The 17,266-nt window shown below is 33.3% G+C and overlaps 1 protein-coding gene across 1 annotated transcript; it reads left to right on the top strand.

Annotated features, from left to right (window-relative positions):
* The first annotated feature begins 5,016 nt into the window (after window positions 1-5,016).
* Window positions 5,017-10,445, top strand: LOC102582907 (DEAD-box ATP-dependent RNA helicase 7-like). The gene is made up of 14 exons (XM_006357840.1): window positions 5,017-5,591; window positions 6,220-6,354; window positions 6,434-6,574; window positions 6,654-6,765; window positions 6,972-7,042; window positions 7,237-7,391; window positions 7,484-7,595; window positions 7,850-7,951; window positions 8,041-8,101; window positions 8,189-8,357; window positions 8,431-8,527; window positions 8,610-8,704; window positions 9,559-9,692; window positions 9,957-10,445. Exons 1-14 carry the CDS (start codon window positions 5,118-5,120, stop codon window positions 10,136-10,138), a joined length of 2,040 nt encoding a protein of 679 aa, XP_006357902.1. The 5' UTR covers window positions 5,017-5,117; the 3' UTR covers window positions 10,139-10,445.
* The last annotated feature ends 6,821 nt before the right edge of the window (window positions 10,446-17,266 follow it).

Here is a 17,266-nt window from a genome sequence, read left to right as displayed (position 1 = left end):
TTTGTTAATTTTCATATTAAAGTAGGTATACCAAGTTATCAACTTTTTGAATCAGATTCTATGATTCTAACTCTTATCTTTAAAGTTTATCAACTTATTACTTATAAAATTGTGTTAATAATTCATATAATAATTGTCTCAATAAAAGGATGTTTTTCAATGTTGAATTGATAAAATCTTACTTAAAACTAATAATTAAAAAAAAAGTGTTTGAAAAATCATTTATATAAAAGATATTAAGTAGTAATTTACATCTAGAAATTTAGAAAAATAAATAGATATAGATAAAATTTATATAGATTTTAGGCCTCTAATAAAAATTTCGCTTTAAGCCACAAATTATGTTGAGCCGCCCCTGTTAGTTAGTCTCACTCAGTTTCACACATACGGATTTGCCTGTATATGTAGAGGGTTTTACGGAATATTTTAAAAACTAAACAACTAAATGATGAATTCTGAAAACTATATAAATTGATAGAAGCTAATATCTTTATGTTGGGTTATTGCAGTTGTCAAACAGCCAAAATGCTGAGTCTGCGGTACTTAGCACTTCTGTGGATTTTAAAAGGTTGGATTGATAGGTTTATGTCCTCATCCAGTAGTTGAATGAGAAGAATTTCGTGTATACTAAGTTGTATTTTGTTGTTTTTCTATTAAACTGAACTAACTATTTTAAAAACTCAAATCATCTCTTCAAAAGTTTATCCTCCAGGGATCATTTGTGATCTCCTCGCGGAATAAAAAATCAACTATGTAGATCATCCATTTTACTTTTATGATTCACCAGATGGTTTAAGCACACCTATGTTTGCATTGTTTTCTCAGACCAAACACTCAGAATGCTGCGAAGCAGGGGAATTCTGTAACAACGATCAAATCAAAAGCTTTAAGATGCAACAAGGTACCATCAATCTAACCATGTGAGCTGTCTTTTGTGTTCTCTTTTAGAGTTTATGGAATATGCTAATTGTGAAACTATATCATGTCTTCATACAGATCTTCCCTAGTAGCGAAGATACTAGAATATGTGAAAACATTGGAGAAAGAAGTACAACCTCAATGGTAATGCACGATCACTTTGTTTACTTTTATCGATCTTCCATTAAGTATAGTTTCTTTCTCTGCTGTTACATGAGGCTCTTATGAGTTATGTCCTATCCTTCCACAGGATTGTAATTCTACAGTCGATACGAGGCTTCCAATGCATCCACCAGTAGAACTGTTTAATAAGGTATGTGCTTCAACATGAAAGTAATTTAGTCATATCCGATTGCTTTTAACTGTCTGTATATGATCTTAAACATGAATTGAATGCATTATATATCTTTATATTCATCATCTTACTCATGTCTTCCAGCCAACTAATTTCAATCGTCGTTTTGTTTTTAATCTCAGTTGTCCCTTAGATCTGAAAGAGAAAGTAGTGTAGTATCTGATCAGCCAAAAATCTATGCATCTTGAAAGATGCATTTGAAGTTTTTTAAAGAGGAATCTATTCTTGTACCTGCTGCATTCGGAAGCCAAATCAGTGTGCGCCACAAGGGGCACCGCACACCAAGGATTGGATACTAGTCCAGCATGAAAAGGTACCTGTTTCTTCAATTTCGTGAATAAGAAAACAGATAGTAAGATAACATTAATTGTTGAAACTCCCTCCGTTTCAATTTGCTTGTCTGGTTTTGACTAGGCACAAAGTTTAAGAAAATAAAGAAAACTTTTGAATCTTGTGATCTTAAACATGTCATGAGGAAAGTTAGAATTAAAGAGTTGCCAAAAAAAAAGGAAAGAGACATTCTTTTTTATTCCGTAATCTTTGTACTGATCACTCAGGTACTTGGAATACTACAAGAAGAATGCATGATCAAGAAGTTCATTTCTTAGGTCCATCCGGCTGTTGTTCAGGATTGTATTTCTTCAAGTTGTTTCTTTGAAGTAGAAAATATATAGAACTTCTAAGATTAGAGAACCTACTTTCTTGGATATTGGAACGAGACGAATCTAAATGGAACGAAATGTCTAGTGATGATTAATAGTCGACTCCAACTAACTTTGGATCGAGGTTTATTTAGTTGTTGTTGTTGCTGCTTGATCAGATAAATGGAAACTGGAAAGGAAGGCATCTTTCTGGCTCACAATCAAGCTCAACTGCTAAGCAAAGTACTGAATGTTGGAAAAGAAATTTACTTAGCTTTGAAAATTAAGAAAGAAAAAATACACTAAGTTGAACAAATGAATTTGAATAATATTTATATGTTCTTTCAAATTTTTAATGCAAAAATAATAAAAGGGCATGCTGAGGAAAAAATCCAAAAATATGAAGAAAACATATTACTGTCTCATAGTCTTTATTCAGTGTCTAATTATAAAGACTATTTTATTTTGAGAAGTTTAGTCATGCTTATTATTTTTCAGCTTCCGCATAATTCAGTGTTCAATCTTATAGCTTGTTAAGTCAAGAGCGACCCCCTCTTTCTCGACCCCATTTACGATGCATACGCATATCTCTCTATATTAATTTGTATGTATAGAATACTCTTATTATACACTTTATTTTGGTTACCCCCTCTTTTTTTTATCCTAAATATTATATACCTAGTATACAATGTATATTTATATAATATATAATCTCTGTATAATTTTTGTCTAGTATATTTAACAAGAAAAAGAAGAAGATAGAAAAAAAGAATAAGCCAACGAACCAAACTGCGTTCGGAAGTTTGGGATATTGAAACGCAAGGGAGTTTGTTTCTGATGAATCCTCGACTCAAGGAAAAATAGGCCAAAAACAAAGGAGTACAAGAGTACAAAAAACAATAAACAATATCAAAAACAATAAATTGTAACAAACAATACAATAGTCAAGGCACAAAGAATCAATAAATAGTAACATCAAGCGAATTAGGATAAGAAACTACATGAGCAATACACTGCTAATATGAACGGATCGAACATCAAAACAATACACTGCTACCTACTACTCTTCCCTTCTATTTAAGGTCATGTCCTAGGTAGGCTAGAGTTGCGTTATGTCCATTTTAATCACCTCCCTTTAATACTTTTTCGGCATACTTCTACCTCTTCTTATACCCACTATATCCAATCTTTTGCACCTCCTTACTGGAGCAGATGCGCATCTCCTCTTCACACACCCAAACTATATATTTCATCCTTGCTTTACTCATCTCATTCACAATGAAGGCTACACCAACCTTGACTCGAATATCTTCATTCCAAATCTTATACTCCCTCCGTCTCATATTAGTTGATCATTTTTCTTTTTACACGCATATTAAAAAAATCATATATAAGAAGATAATTTTACTAATTCACCCCTGAAAAAACATCTTGAAAATTTTACAAACAAATGTGAACACTTTCAAAAAGAATAAATTGTAAGGGTAATATAGGAAAATTTTAATTAATGCTTTCTTGATTTAATAAGGTGGACAACTAATATGAGACAATTATTTTTAATAAAATGATCAACTATAATATGGAAAGGAGCGAGTAGCTCTTAGTATACCAGCACATCCTTCGCATTATCCTCATTTTCACAACTTGCATCTTTTGAACATGAAAGTGCTTGTTTAGAAATAAAAAATAAACCTCACCCCATTGTAGTATTTGAATAGGATTAAAGAAAAAAAGAACTTTCAAGTACTATATTATAATAGTAAAATATTGAAAATAATTTTTTAAAACTTATTACTTAGGGGTGGACATTCGTAATTCGATCCGGTTTTTATTTTCTTATTTTGGTTTTTTGATTTTTGGTCACAGGATTTTGGTGTACTGAACACCGAATTGAATTAATTAAGTTCGATTCGATTTCTTATAATTCGGTTCAGTTTGATTTCGGTCTATTAAGTTTGATTTTTTCTGTTATGGGCTTATTTAATGGGCTTTTTCAATTTTTATGATTATTTTTGTTCAAATTTTCAGTTTACTGGGCTAAAAAATGGAATAAGGACCCGTTTGGTCCCAATAATACTTGGGGAAAACTTGAGAAGTGGTGTTTGGTTATATAACTTGGCAAATATATTTGCCAAGTATCCCACGTTTCGAAATACTAGAAACAACTAGTATTTGACCAAGTTCTAATATTTGGAAATTTAAAAAATTTAAAAATTACCCAAACTTTTATATTTTATAAAAATATCCATTATTTACTAATTCCAACTAATATTTGTTACTACCTCCTCCGAAAAAGTTTATGTTCTAATTTGAGTGATAAAATTGAGAAAAAAGAATAATTTGTGTTTAATGGGTTATAATTATAACTGAATCAAAGACAAATTTGAGTATGCGATTAATGAATTGTCTTGCCTATATTATTATTTTGTTATTGTTGATTGTTATCAATTATATTATAAGGTTATTTTTAACAGAACATATTCTTTATAAAATGATAATATAAATATATGGGGTTTTCTTAAAATAATTTTTAAAACTTATGAGTATAAATCATATTTTTTGAAATAGTAAAATATTCTTGGGAAAGCTTAGGACTAAACACATGGTGTAATTTCACCAAAAACTTGGCCCAAATATTATTTGCAAAGAATATTTGGAAACTTAGGCCAAACCCTAGCTAAACCTATACTATACTAACAAGTAACAACCAACAGTAAGTAGTGGACTATAAAGTTTTACAAAACCTAAAAGAATCCAAATTACATTTGTACCAATATATAAATTTTGATTAAATCAAAATACAAAAGTACATATAAATCATGTAATCAAAAATTAAATCATAAATCTAAACCAAAAAAAATCAAATTAATTTAATTCAATTTGATATTTTGATATTTTGATATTTATGCCCACTCCATCTATAAGCATATAATAACTTATGCTTATGAGCGGCTAGTCTAATTTAATTCTTCTAGCCCTAAAACCAAAATGTCCAAAAATATCTTACGACACTCCCATAAAAATATCTTTGGTTGAGTCTATTAAATCGGACGGTTACCATTGATTTAATCTGTTCTCATCAACCCCTATAAAAACTCAAACCCTAAACCCAGCCTCCTTCTCTTTCCTCTCCTGCTTCTGCGCCTAACTGCAGAATACACCGTTTTCGGCAGGAGAGCAATTCCCCTCACACCAAATTTATCATGCCTGCACTTGTTGTAACTGAAGAAACAATGGCCTCCGAGGTATCCAAAAGAAAAATGAAGAAGACACCCAAAACTGATCTTGAAACTCCTACTGATAAGAAAACCAAAGAGAAAAAGTCAAAAAAATCCAAGATTGATTCTGGGTCTGATTCAGAGGACGCAAAAAGGAGTAAAAAGAAAGAGAAAAAGCGAAAAGCTTTGGACTTGGATGGTGAGAAGAGTGATACGAGCTCAGAGATATGCGAGCCGGTAGATTTGAAGAAGAATAAAAAGGCTAAATTGGACGAGGAAGAAGTGATGGTTGAGAAGAAAGTGGAGGATCCTAATGCTTTGTCTAATTTTAGGATTTCAAAGCCTTTAAAAGAGGCTTTGAATTCTAAGGGAATAGAAGCACTTTTTCCTATTCAAGCTATGACTTTTGATGATATTCTTGATGGATGTGATTTGGTTGGTCGAGCTCGTACTGGTCAGGTATGAATTCAGCTCTTGATTCTATCATGCATATTTATTATTTACTTGCCGTGCTTTAGTTATGTAAATATTGGATGAGTTTTAATGGAGTAACCAGTTTGTATAGGACTAACACTTTGTTTGGATAATTATTACAAATTGTTTCATAATGGATTGCATTATATTGTATTAGGTTGTATTGTAATGTATTGATCCATTATATTGGATACACATATTTCTTACCACGATGTCCATTAGGAAGAGACCCTAAATTGTTTGTAAGGTTCTTTGGTCTCTTGCTGCTAGAGATGCACAGGTTTCCTTTGATGAGAAGCTTACTTTTGGATTGTGATAAAGGTTCTTTGATTTCTTTATTGTCATATATACAGATTACCCTTTTGAAGTAAGGTTTATATATGAATTATGAGCTGCATGTTTCCTATTATAAATTATTCATTCATCAAGAGTTTAAGCTAAATGGCAATAGTGAAATTTAGTCCTCATGTTATGAATGTTAATGGTAAATTGATTTTCCTATTCCTTTTGCCGCTGCTAGAAATTTCATGATAATGATTCCGACTATTTTTGGTTAACTAGATTGTAAAGCAGAGATATGACTTGACTTTAATTTGTGCTTCTGTATTTGCAGGGTAAAACGTTGGCCTTTGTTTTGCCCATTTTGGAGTCCCTAACAAATGGTCCTACTAAAGCATTGCGTAAAACAGGATATGGGAAGGCTCCTAGTGTTCTGGTGCTTTTACCTACTAGGGAATTAGCACTTCAGGTATATATTATCAGCCTTCTCTGTTAACCAATGGGTTGCATTTCTTGTAAGTAGCATCTTGTTAATTTGTTAATTGCAGGTGTTTGCTGACTTTGAAGTTTATGGCCGGGCTGTTGGGCTCACTTCGTGCTGTCTGTATGGAAATTCTCCTATGGGGGCACAACAGGCTCAACTAAAAAGAGGAGTTGACATTGTAGTGGGTACTCCTGGAAGGGTTAAGGTAGGGTTTGCTGATATACAAGTTGAATTTCATTCACTTTTATGGAGGGAAAATTGACTGCTTCAAAATTCTGCTGCAGGACCACATTGAAAGGGGAAATATTGATTTCGGGTCTTTAAAGTTCCGTGTTCTTGATGAAGTCGATGAAATGTTAAAAATTGGTTTTGTAGATGATGTCGAATTTATTTTAGGTATGCATGAGTCAGAAATCTCTTCCTACAGAAGTTGTGGTTTCTTACTCCTCCATATCTATACTATGCTGTTACAGATGTTAGGATAAAATTCTTTGACAGCTGAAATTTGCCAGTGCATCACTGTTCTGTTGCGGGATTTTCTATTTTATGGTTATTGACACGTTTATGCTTTTCTGTTTGTTTTATTCCTTTGTGATTCAAAGGCAAGGTCGAAGATGCAAGCCTAGTTCAAACCGTTCTTTTCAGTGCCACTTTGCCAGTCTGGGTGAAGCATGTATGTTAGTTGTACCTTTTGTTTTTGAATTCATAATATAGTATCCTGTATCATCAGTTCAATTGTTCTCTGCCTAAGGCTTGGTAAACAAACCACCTTGAAGTTGGAAATTAGAGGGTGGGCGGGGATGTACAACTGCTGTGCTCTTAGCTTGCACTTCTTTCTCTCTTACTGAAACATGTTTTTGGTGCCAGATTGCTTCTAAGTTTCTGAAACCAGATAAGAAAACGGCTGACCTTGTTGGTAATGAGAAAATGAAGGCCAGTAAAAATGTGAGGCATATTATTATTCCATGCTCTAGTACTGCAAGACCTCAGCTGATTCCTGATATCATTCGGTGCTACGGCAGGTTGGTTGCTTCTCATTTTCCAGTGTCTTCCATTTAAAGCATGATATGAACCTCTGAAATGATTATAAATTTTTTGTTCTATGGAAAATTAGTGGAGGCCGTACAATTATTTTTACTGAGACAAGGGCGCTAGCTTCAGAGCTAGCTGGCTTATTGCCTGGGGCAAGTGCTTTGCATGGGGAGATACAACAGAACCAGCGTGAGGTAGAATTTTCTGAAATACATGCTTTATTTTACTGTGCTCTCCTCATCTTCCACCATCTTTTCAGGTTCTCCCCTTCCGTTTAGAAGGATATCAATTCCTCAGAATTAACCACCTTACACTGTTGATTACACAAATATGAAATATGCAGTATTTGTCATCAGCCTTTCAGACTCATTAACAAATTGATAAATATGTGCAAGTCTAGTCTCATAGTAACAACTAACAACCCTTTATCATTTTCACATGTTCTCAGGCTACACTTAAAGGATTCAGATCGGGAAAATTCATGACATTAGTGGCCACAAATGTAGCAGCCCGTGGATTGGATATCGATGATGTTCAGTTAATTATCCAGGTTTGTTACCACATTCATGTTCCATGCTTGATTCTTAAGCTTTATTGGTATTTGAGTGCTGATTGTGATTAATATTTCTGTTCGTAAAGTGCGAAGCCACTAGTGATGTTGAAGCATACATTCATCGATCTGGAAGGACAGGACGGGCAGGTGAGTTTCTGATGTTGGAATTGCTTTCATTAGCTTACATAAATTAGGGAGCATTCTTACTAACTTTATTTTTCTGTCACATTCTAGGAAAGAGTGGTGTGGCTGTAATGCTGTATGATCCAAGGAAGTCCAATATTTCTAGAATTGAGAAAGAATCTGGTGTGACGTTTGAGCATTTATCTGCTCCTCAGCCAGCTGATGTTGCCAAGGCAGCTGGGAAAGAAGCTGCTGATATAATTGCGGATATTTCTGATAGGTATGGTTTTCATTTGTGCCTGGTTAATTTCAAATGTATCATTTTTATTAATTTTCATTTCAACTCTCTATAGTGTCATACCTGCATTTAAGGATGCTGCAGAGGAGCTTCTGAATACTTCTGACCTATCACCAGCAGAGTTACTTGCAAAAGCTCTTGCCAAGGCTGCTGTATGTTTCTGTTGTCTTTATTTATTCTCTCTGGGAGGCAAACCTGATCTTACTGTTGACTAACTTGTGTCTTGCTTTCCAGGGCTATTCTGAGATCAAGACTCGATCGCTTCTTACTTCTATGGAGAACTGTGTTACTCTGCTTCTCGAGTGTGGGAGACCCATCTTCTCACCTTCGTGAGTATTTAAAATTTGAAATATGTTGTTTATCGAATTTCAAGTATGAATTGTGGCTTGTGCACTTCAATGCCTCAAATTGTGGGTGTGTTCGGTATTGAAGGAAAATGTTTGCTTGGAGAATGTTTTTCACGAAAATAAGTGGTTTCTTACTAATATTAATGTTTGGTACCTAAGCAAAAAGTATTATCCTAAAAACTTCTGTACATAATCTTGACAAATATTATTGGCGTGTGTGGGGTGGTGCACCATGGGGCTAACAGGGGTGGTTGAATATAAAAGGTGTGTTGGGAGGGTGATTAATGTGGCATGTCACTTGGGAAACTTGTTTTTTCCTACTTCCACTAGGGAAGTCATTTTCCTCATTTTTAAGAAACTTGTTTTCCTGGACAAATGTTTCCCAAAAATTTTGACCAACTGAACTTGGAAAAATTGGAAAATGTTTTCCTCGATGTCGAACTTAGTCTTAAGCATATCCACAAGAAAACTCTAAACACATCTTTTGAATGCGCAAGCAAGGATGTAGGCAGGGAACCATGAATGTTCATAGTCTCACATCAGTGTTTCTACCCATTTATATAAAATTAGCTACAAAATGAAGTTGGTAAAGGAATTTCACTAAATGGATTCATGAACAAGTAAGTTTCTCATTGTTCCCAATTGGAAGTAGTGAATTACATTACAGGTTTACTGCATGTTGCTCAGAGATTCATTGTGTTAAGCAGTGGTCTTAATTTATACATCAAACTGACCTAAATTTATTTCGAGACATGATTACCATAGCAGAGCCTTATAAACTGTTGTCATGTTCAGTCCAAGGATTCTGATTTTATTTACTGTTATATCATTGGCAGCTTTGTCTATAGTGTCCTGAGGAGGTTCCTGCCTGAGGAGAAGGTTGAATCAATCAATGGTCTTACTTTGACAGCCGATGGAAAGGGGGCAGTTTTTGATGTAGCTGCTGAGCACTTGGATGAATTTCTCTCAGGTAGAGCTCTCCATTTTTCTGCAGATGATTCAATGAATATGCAACATTATAATCACTCAACAGTAGTAATATATTTTGTTCTTTCGTTAAATTCAGTCATTAGAGTTGTTCACTTTATTTTTATCGTTCCTTTTTATTTTTTTCATGTTTCTGTTTAGGCAGGGTAGCGCTGCCTAGTTGCTATATTTGATTAATGGGGGATCATAGCTGTTGTAGCTTTTCTAATATCTTCTTCTCCCTTATCTTTTCCTGTGGGATTTTCAGGCCACAAAACTGCACATGGGGTAAATTTAGAGGTAGTGGAAGCGCTGCCTCCTTTGCAAGAGAGAGAGAAGCCAAGAAGTAGATTTGGAGGTGGTGGCCGTGGTGGTGGCTTCGGTAACAGAAGAGGTGGAGGTGGCTTTTCTGGAGGAAGAGGAAATGGGAACTTTGGTCGCAGATGGTAAGGAATGGCGACACCATTTTTGACAGCGGGACAATACAAGAGTTTGTCCACGGCTGCTTTCAAAATTTTGGTATAGCGAAGAAAATGTACGAGACGTCAGTATTAATTTTACTAATTTATATATAGGTTTCTCCTCCCTGTACCCTGCTTCATTCTGTTTTTCCCTAGTTGGCTTTCTTGTAGGGAAACGAATTGTAGTGTTCTTGGTTTTACGGTTTGTTTGGTTAGACGCTTCCCAAGTTACTATTTTTTTGTATGGTATTATTACCTGAAGAAATCAGATTCGATTCAATCCGCAGATTTTATAATTATTAGTCTCATCTTATTATGTTGAAATTATGTGTAGTCGTTAAAAGTAAGTAAGCTCACTCCTTGTCAATGTGAGAGGATCAACCAAAATTGTTTCAAGAGCAACTGTAACTGCCATGAGTCATGACCTTATATCTCGCCATAGATTTGTTTATTTTCTGCTCCTTTCTCTATATTATGTTTTCCACTTTGTCCAGTATCGTTTAATCTTAGAAGGCGTTTGGCCATGCGATTTTACGCTGATTCCATCTCATGAGATGTGATTCCATATTCTTCAAAAACCATGATATGAGATATTTTTAATATAAAAATTGATTCACAAGTTTATATTTTGTTAAAACAACTCCACATTTATATCTACTAATTATTTATTTCATAGGTAATTTTTTTTTATAGTCACATTATTACTTTTTAAAATTTATTATTCTCACCAACATATAGTCATTTTAACTCACACCAACCGATTGTCGAGTAATAAATTTGTTCTCTCCATCTACTTCAACACCTAATTTATTACTTCTACCATTTTGTATTTAATACAACTCAAAGTAACAATGTTGGTTCGTCTTTTCTGTCTCGAGAAATGCAAATTCAACGTGAAGAAATTGTTCGTATTATGTGGGAGAATTATATTAAAAACTAGTACACTACAATTTATGTTCAATTTTTTTTTATTGAATTAAAGTTAGATGAAACAATTACTTAAGTGGAGAACAAATAACTTTGTAATAATTTATTATACGATTTTATAAATTTTTGTTTATTTGGTAAGAATGAATAAACAATTCGGGTTATTTTAATAGTTTTACAACTTGTGTGATTTTTATGTTTATGAGAAAATATACAACACAAAAATTTTCATATCGCATGTCCAAACAAACTTCAATTTCATCTCATAATTCCATATTATTATATCATATCATGATATCATATCGCATGGCCAAACAAGTCCTTATTAGACTAGTACACAATTGAATCTAAAGGTCAAAATCTGCTCAAGAATAGCACCTCATAAATTAGCACTGTTTACACATGTGCACTATTAAATCTATGGGTCTCCTGACGGATAAATTTGCATCGTTTTTTATCCATCAAAAGAGTGTACAGATGAAAGCACATAATGCGTTATAGTTGTACAGTTGTACTCCACATTTTAGTTTATATGATAATACATATTTTTTTTATCAGTTGTCCACTAGACCCTGAATGTTTGCATTAAACTTCGTAAGTCGAACCAAAATAATACAAGAAGTGAATTAAACATCTTTACCTCAATAATCGAACTGCATAACAAAAGTAACGTTGTAATCAGGTTTCTATATGGAAAAACTACCTAACTAGATGGTGTCTCCTAATGTGAAGTAATTATGAGCATAATAATAATAATAACAAAAAAAGACTAAAAATACCCCTGAACTATAGGAAAAAGTCTAAAAATATCCTTCATCCATCTTTTGGTCTAAAGTACTCTTTTACTCATCTTTTTGGTCTAAAATTACCCTTCCATCCACCTTTTTGGCTCACTTATACCCTTGCAACTAACAACCCTCTTTTTTTTAAAAAAATACTTATTGTGTGCCATTTTCTTATTGAATGAAATAAAAATCCACCTTTATTAATTTTTTCCCATAATTTATCCAAATCAAAACAATATATCTTTTCAAGATCCAAAAAATATTTTTTTTTTAAAATCTAATAATTTCTATTTTCTATAGCTTTTTTCAAAAAATAAATAAATTGTTTTAGATAATTAAAATATTTTTTAAAAAGATTAGTCATGCCACAATTACAGGGACATATCATATTATCATAAATCCTAAACAAAGTCTATCTTTCTTTTTTTTCTTTTAAAAGGATCATTTAATTTTTTTTACTAATACTCTTTGTCACAAGTGAGGGGCGTATCTAGAGGGGGTGCAGTGGGTTCACGTGAACCCATGCTCCCCTCTCTAGATCATATATAGTAGTGTTATATGTTAAAAAATATATTTAAATATAGATATGTGAACCCACGTTCAAAGTATCATATAATAATATGATGATGATAGGGTGCACCTCTCTGAGTGAGGATAGAAATTTAAATCTTATAGCTATCTTCTGTTTTTGAGTAACACCTCTCCAAGTGGTTATCGGTTACACTTTTTGGCGTTTCAACTAATTTTTCTTTGTTTTTTTTCTTAAATCTTTCAAAATTTTCAAGTGTGTTACATTGAAAATTCTTAAAAAAATTTAGCTATAGTTTTTTTTTATATAATTAAATCAAATGTGTATATTAAAATTTAAAACTAGTAGTATTATATATTTTGGACCTATAATTTTTAAAATTAATGGTTCATATTAAGAACCTAAAAGTCAAACTGATCAAATTTATATTTAAGAAGCATTTTTTCGTAATCGTGCACCCATCTTACCGAAATCCTGAATACGCCTCTAGTCACAACTCATTGAAAAGAAGAAAAAAAATATAGATGTTGTAGTGTAACACCTCGCTATTTGAAAGAACTAGAAAGAACAAGAATTAGAAAGAAACCGTTTTTGGAAATAATCAAATTTGGAAATTTTGACAAAGTTAAGCTAAGTATGAGTTTTGGGTCAACTTCAAGAGACCTTAAATCCTAGCTCAAAATGAGTTAGGTGTGCTACAAGATACCGTAGGAAAGATATTTGAATTATCTTTCCAACGCCACTGAGTTTGCTCGATTTCTAGGTCGTATGAGGGAGATATGCCCATTTGAAGTTGGGTTGTCTAGATAAGGAAAGTCAAAACTGGATTTTAGAAGGGTATTATGGTCTTTTCACTATCCAATTAATTAAAATCGTTTTTGGTAATTAAGTTGGGGTCTAAACTGAATTGGTTCAGTTTACGCTTCATAAAATTAAGTTAGAGTTTTGAGAGAAGAGAAAAGAAGAAGAGAAAAGAGGAGGAGAAGCAAGGATTCATCGCGTTCTTGAAGTTAATCTTGTGGATTTCACGAAGGATTGATCCCTACGAGGTATGTGAGATCACATAGCGTTGGGTTCGTTCACCCATGCGTCAATCATGATTTAATTCAGTGAAATTATGTTCTTGAAAGTATAGAAATTGTGAGTTCTTGATGGATTTTGTTGAAGTTTCTATTGGGTTCTTGATTGTTGAAGTTGTTGAGAAGTTCTTGAGTTAAATTCATGAAATTAGATGTCATTTTGAGTAGATTCTTGCATGTTTTGGTTATGTAGTCGAATCTAAGTGTTTTGGGAAAGAACCAATTGAATCTAGAGGGTTTAGAGTTGAAAAACAACCAAGATAATTCGTCAAAAATCTGGGGAAAAGGGGTGGGGAGCCTCGCCACTCAGAGGGCCCCGCATCAGGCTTTGAAGTTTGATCTCTGGGGCACCGCGCCAGCTAGTGCTCCCTAAGCCAATGTCTGAAGTTTTGGGTCTGGCGCCCCGCGCCACTCAAAGCGTCAGGGACACCATTTCTTTTACTCTTTCCCACTTCTTTCCGTTTGAGTTCCCTTGAAACGTACCTATGTTTTCTAGTTGATTTCTATACTATAAGGTATGCCTAAACAACATGAAATCATCCATAAAATGAGCTCATGAGCCTTGAATCCATAATTCAATTCAAGGAAAGTTAAGAGTCAAGTCAAGAGAAGTTCATAGAGTCTTCCAAAGGTTTTTTACAAATGTTTTAACTTTGTTTTAAGACTTGCGTTTTGAGTTGAGTAAAAAGTAAAGATTGAAGTTCATTTCTTCAAAAGAGTATATCAGGACTATGTATTCCCAAGGAGTAAATATTTTCACATTTGAACAAGAAAGGAAACACCGATTTTCAACAGAGCCTTTGAGCTAGTTTTTCGAGTAAAGAGTAAATGCTTTCACAATTAAGCAAGAGAGGAAACTTTGATTTCCAAGAGAGCCTTTGTGCTAAGTTTTGAGCAATTATCTCAAACCATAGAAATAAGTTATGTTTTTTAACATTATGAGTTAGTATATTTTGGAGTAGTATTGAGCACTGATATGGGGGAGAGTTCAGACAACTCCCAGCCCCCATAAACCACGTAGCCATCATGGGTTGAAAAGGGTCATACTTTTTAGATGATTCCTTAGTGCTTTTTAGCATAGACTACTTAGTAGTTAGGTTCTATGCCCTTGGCAAGGTATAGGACAGCCCTGGCAGCGTGAGACAAAACGCTGTATCATTACATAGCTCTAAAGTGTTGGTTGTCGGTTAGAGAAACTCCTACAGAAGTATTTTGTATTCTTATATACACAAAGTTAATTGTATTTTTATATACATCCAGAGTTTATAATGTATCTTTGCATACATACAGAGTTACTGTTGTATTTCTAAATACACAAAGTTGTTATCCATATTTTAAAAGCTTTTCTTTATATTGCATTTATATTATTGCTTTATATTGAAATGAGTTAAGTTGAGTTGAGTTGAATTGAGTTGATCCCATGTATGTTCTTTTAGTTCCTTTCAAGCTTATGTCTTGTTTTAGAATTACCCTCGCATGCTCGTACATTCAATGTACTGATGTCATTTGGCCTGCATCTTTTCATAATGCAGATACAGGTAACCAGGATCAGCATCCAACGCATCGTTGATTCTAGTTGAGCTTCAGAGTTGTTGGTGAGCCTCCTTGCTTCCGGAGGATCCCTTTTTATTGCTTTATTAGTTAGTTCATTAGGATGTCGTGGGTCTTGTCCCGACGCCCATCTCAGTTGTTAGAGGCTTCATAGAGAGTTAGTTAGTTCATTTTTTATTATCTTGTTATTGGCTTATGTTGAACCTTGAGTTGCCATTTTGGCTAGTTGAATGTTCTTTCAAGACATTCTAAGTTATTTCATGAGTTTATCTTTTGAGACTATTTTCCTATTATTTAAGTCTTCCGCTATGAGTTAAGCCACACCAAGGGTTCACTTGGGGCCAACAATGGTTCTCGAGTGTCAGCCATGTCCAGGGTGTAGGCTCGGGGTGTGACATGTAGGTCGTAGCCTGTAGGAAAAATAAAAAATAGGAAAAGAGAGAAAAAATATAATATATTATGGATAAGATAATATTAATATGATCATAATATTATTAATTTGTTTATGATATATTAATTATTTATATCGTATTTAAAATTTTAATGTAATTGATTAAATCTTAGCTGATAATTTTTCCTTATGCCATGTGTCTTCAATCCAAGTAATAACTTGGGAAAAATAGAGAAAAAAATTGTGAGGAGTCAGATAAAAAAAAGCTACAACAAATATAAAAAACTATTAGATTTTTTTAATAAAATAAAAATAAAAATTGAGGTCTTGAAGAAGTATATTCTTTTTGGCTTGGATAAATTATGGGGGAAAATCTAGTTGAGATGGAGATTTTGTTTCATCCAATGAGAAGAATGACACATAATAAATATTTTTTTTTAAAAACAAAATAAAGATAGAGTTGTTAGTTTCAAGGATATAAGTGAGCTAAAAGGTGAATGGAAGGGTATTTTTAGACCAAAAAGATGAGGATAAGGTACATTTAGACCAAAAGTTGGATGGAAGGTATTTTTAGACCTTTTCATATAGTTCAAGGATATTTTTGACCCTTTTCCGTAATCATAATAACAATAATAATAATAATAATAATAATAATAATAACAACAACAACAACAACAACAATTTCTTAGTAATAATAAAGGATTAGATGAGCAGTGCTTGCCACACACTGAAATATTACAAAAACTCACGAACAAACATGTATCTCAATGAGGAGTAGAAACTGTTAAGTTAATAGTTCAAAATGTATATTAAAAAGATATACAAAAGTACAAAAGATAACAAAAATAAAGGAAAAAAACCAAAAAAAGACAAAATTAAAGTAGGATGGATGACAACATGGTGGATGATAGTGATAGTTAATGATGTTAACAAATATGACGATGGATGGTGATATATAATGGTGATTGATGATGATTGCTGTTTGTTATAGTCATGATGATGATGATCAAGAATGGTAATGATCGTGTTATGAATTAATGAGGTAGTTAAATTAACAATATTTAATAACAATGGTTAAGAAATTAAATGATAAATAATACATTTTGTTTTTACAGAATTCCCAAGGATGTTGTGCTTACAATTCCAACAACATTATTGTTTTTCACTAGAAGGATTTCATGACTTGGATTGGAAAAGGCTTTTGAAGCTTCACATGCCAGATGGTTCATTCTTAACATTCATTGCTTTCACTGCCTTTGCATTTATGGAAACAAATGATCAAAATTATTTGAGATATTTTCAAAGTATTGTTAAAAAATATAATGGAGGAGGTAGTCAATATTCTTTTCTCCCTCTCCACCATCATGGAGCTACTAGTGTAAACATTGAAATTTTGTGGGACTTTATAAGATGTGTTCGATTCGAGGTGGGATTCTACGTGTGTTCAATTCCAGTTAGAATTCATGAAGGCTACTCAACCCTAAACTCTAGTTCATGCCTATATAATGGGTGAGCAAATGACATAAATGGTCCTTAAACTATCCTAGTAGGTTTAAAATAGTCCTTTAACTATACAGTTGACGGATATGGTCCTTTAACTATTCACCTTTTTGTCAAGTTTGGTTTCCATCCACTTTTTATAAAAATCGTCAACAAACATCGTTCAGTACACTCTCTCTCTCTCAATTTTCTTTTTCCTTCCTCTTTTCTTCATTGTGAGACACTAAGTCAAGAAAACCCTAGATTCATTTCAGATTTGGCCATTAGTGAAAGCTCAAGACAATGATTCTACGACCAGAAGGTGGTACAGCTCCTTCGTATGGTAAGTTTTCTAGAGTTCAAGTTTTTATTTGTG

This window comes from Solanum tuberosum, unplaced genomic scaffold (assembly GCF_000226075.1).
Source record: "Solanum tuberosum cultivar DM 1-3 516 R44 unplaced genomic scaffold, SolTub_3.0 scf00255, whole genome shotgun sequence".
Taxonomy (NCBI): Eukaryota; Viridiplantae; Streptophyta; class Magnoliopsida; order Solanales; family Solanaceae; genus Solanum; species Solanum tuberosum.
The sequence above is the reverse complement of the archived record's forward strand: the minus strand, read 5'-3'. Positions and strand labels throughout refer to the sequence as shown.

Excerpts from the sequence above, each read along its gene's own strand:
- LOC102582907 (XM_006357840.1), top strand. The coding sequence starts at position 5,118 with ATGCCTGCACTTGTTGTAACTGAAGAAACAATGGCCTCCGAGGTATCC. Across the intron at positions 7,043-7,236 it reads TGCCAGTCTGGGTGAAGCAT|ATTGCTTCTAAGTTTCTGAA; the intron begins GTATGTTAGTTG and ends TTTTGGTGCCAG. Across the intron at positions 8,528-8,609 it reads AAGCTCTTGCCAAGGCTGCT|GGCTATTCTGAGATCAAGAC; the intron begins GTATGTTTCTGT and ends CTTGCTTTCCAG.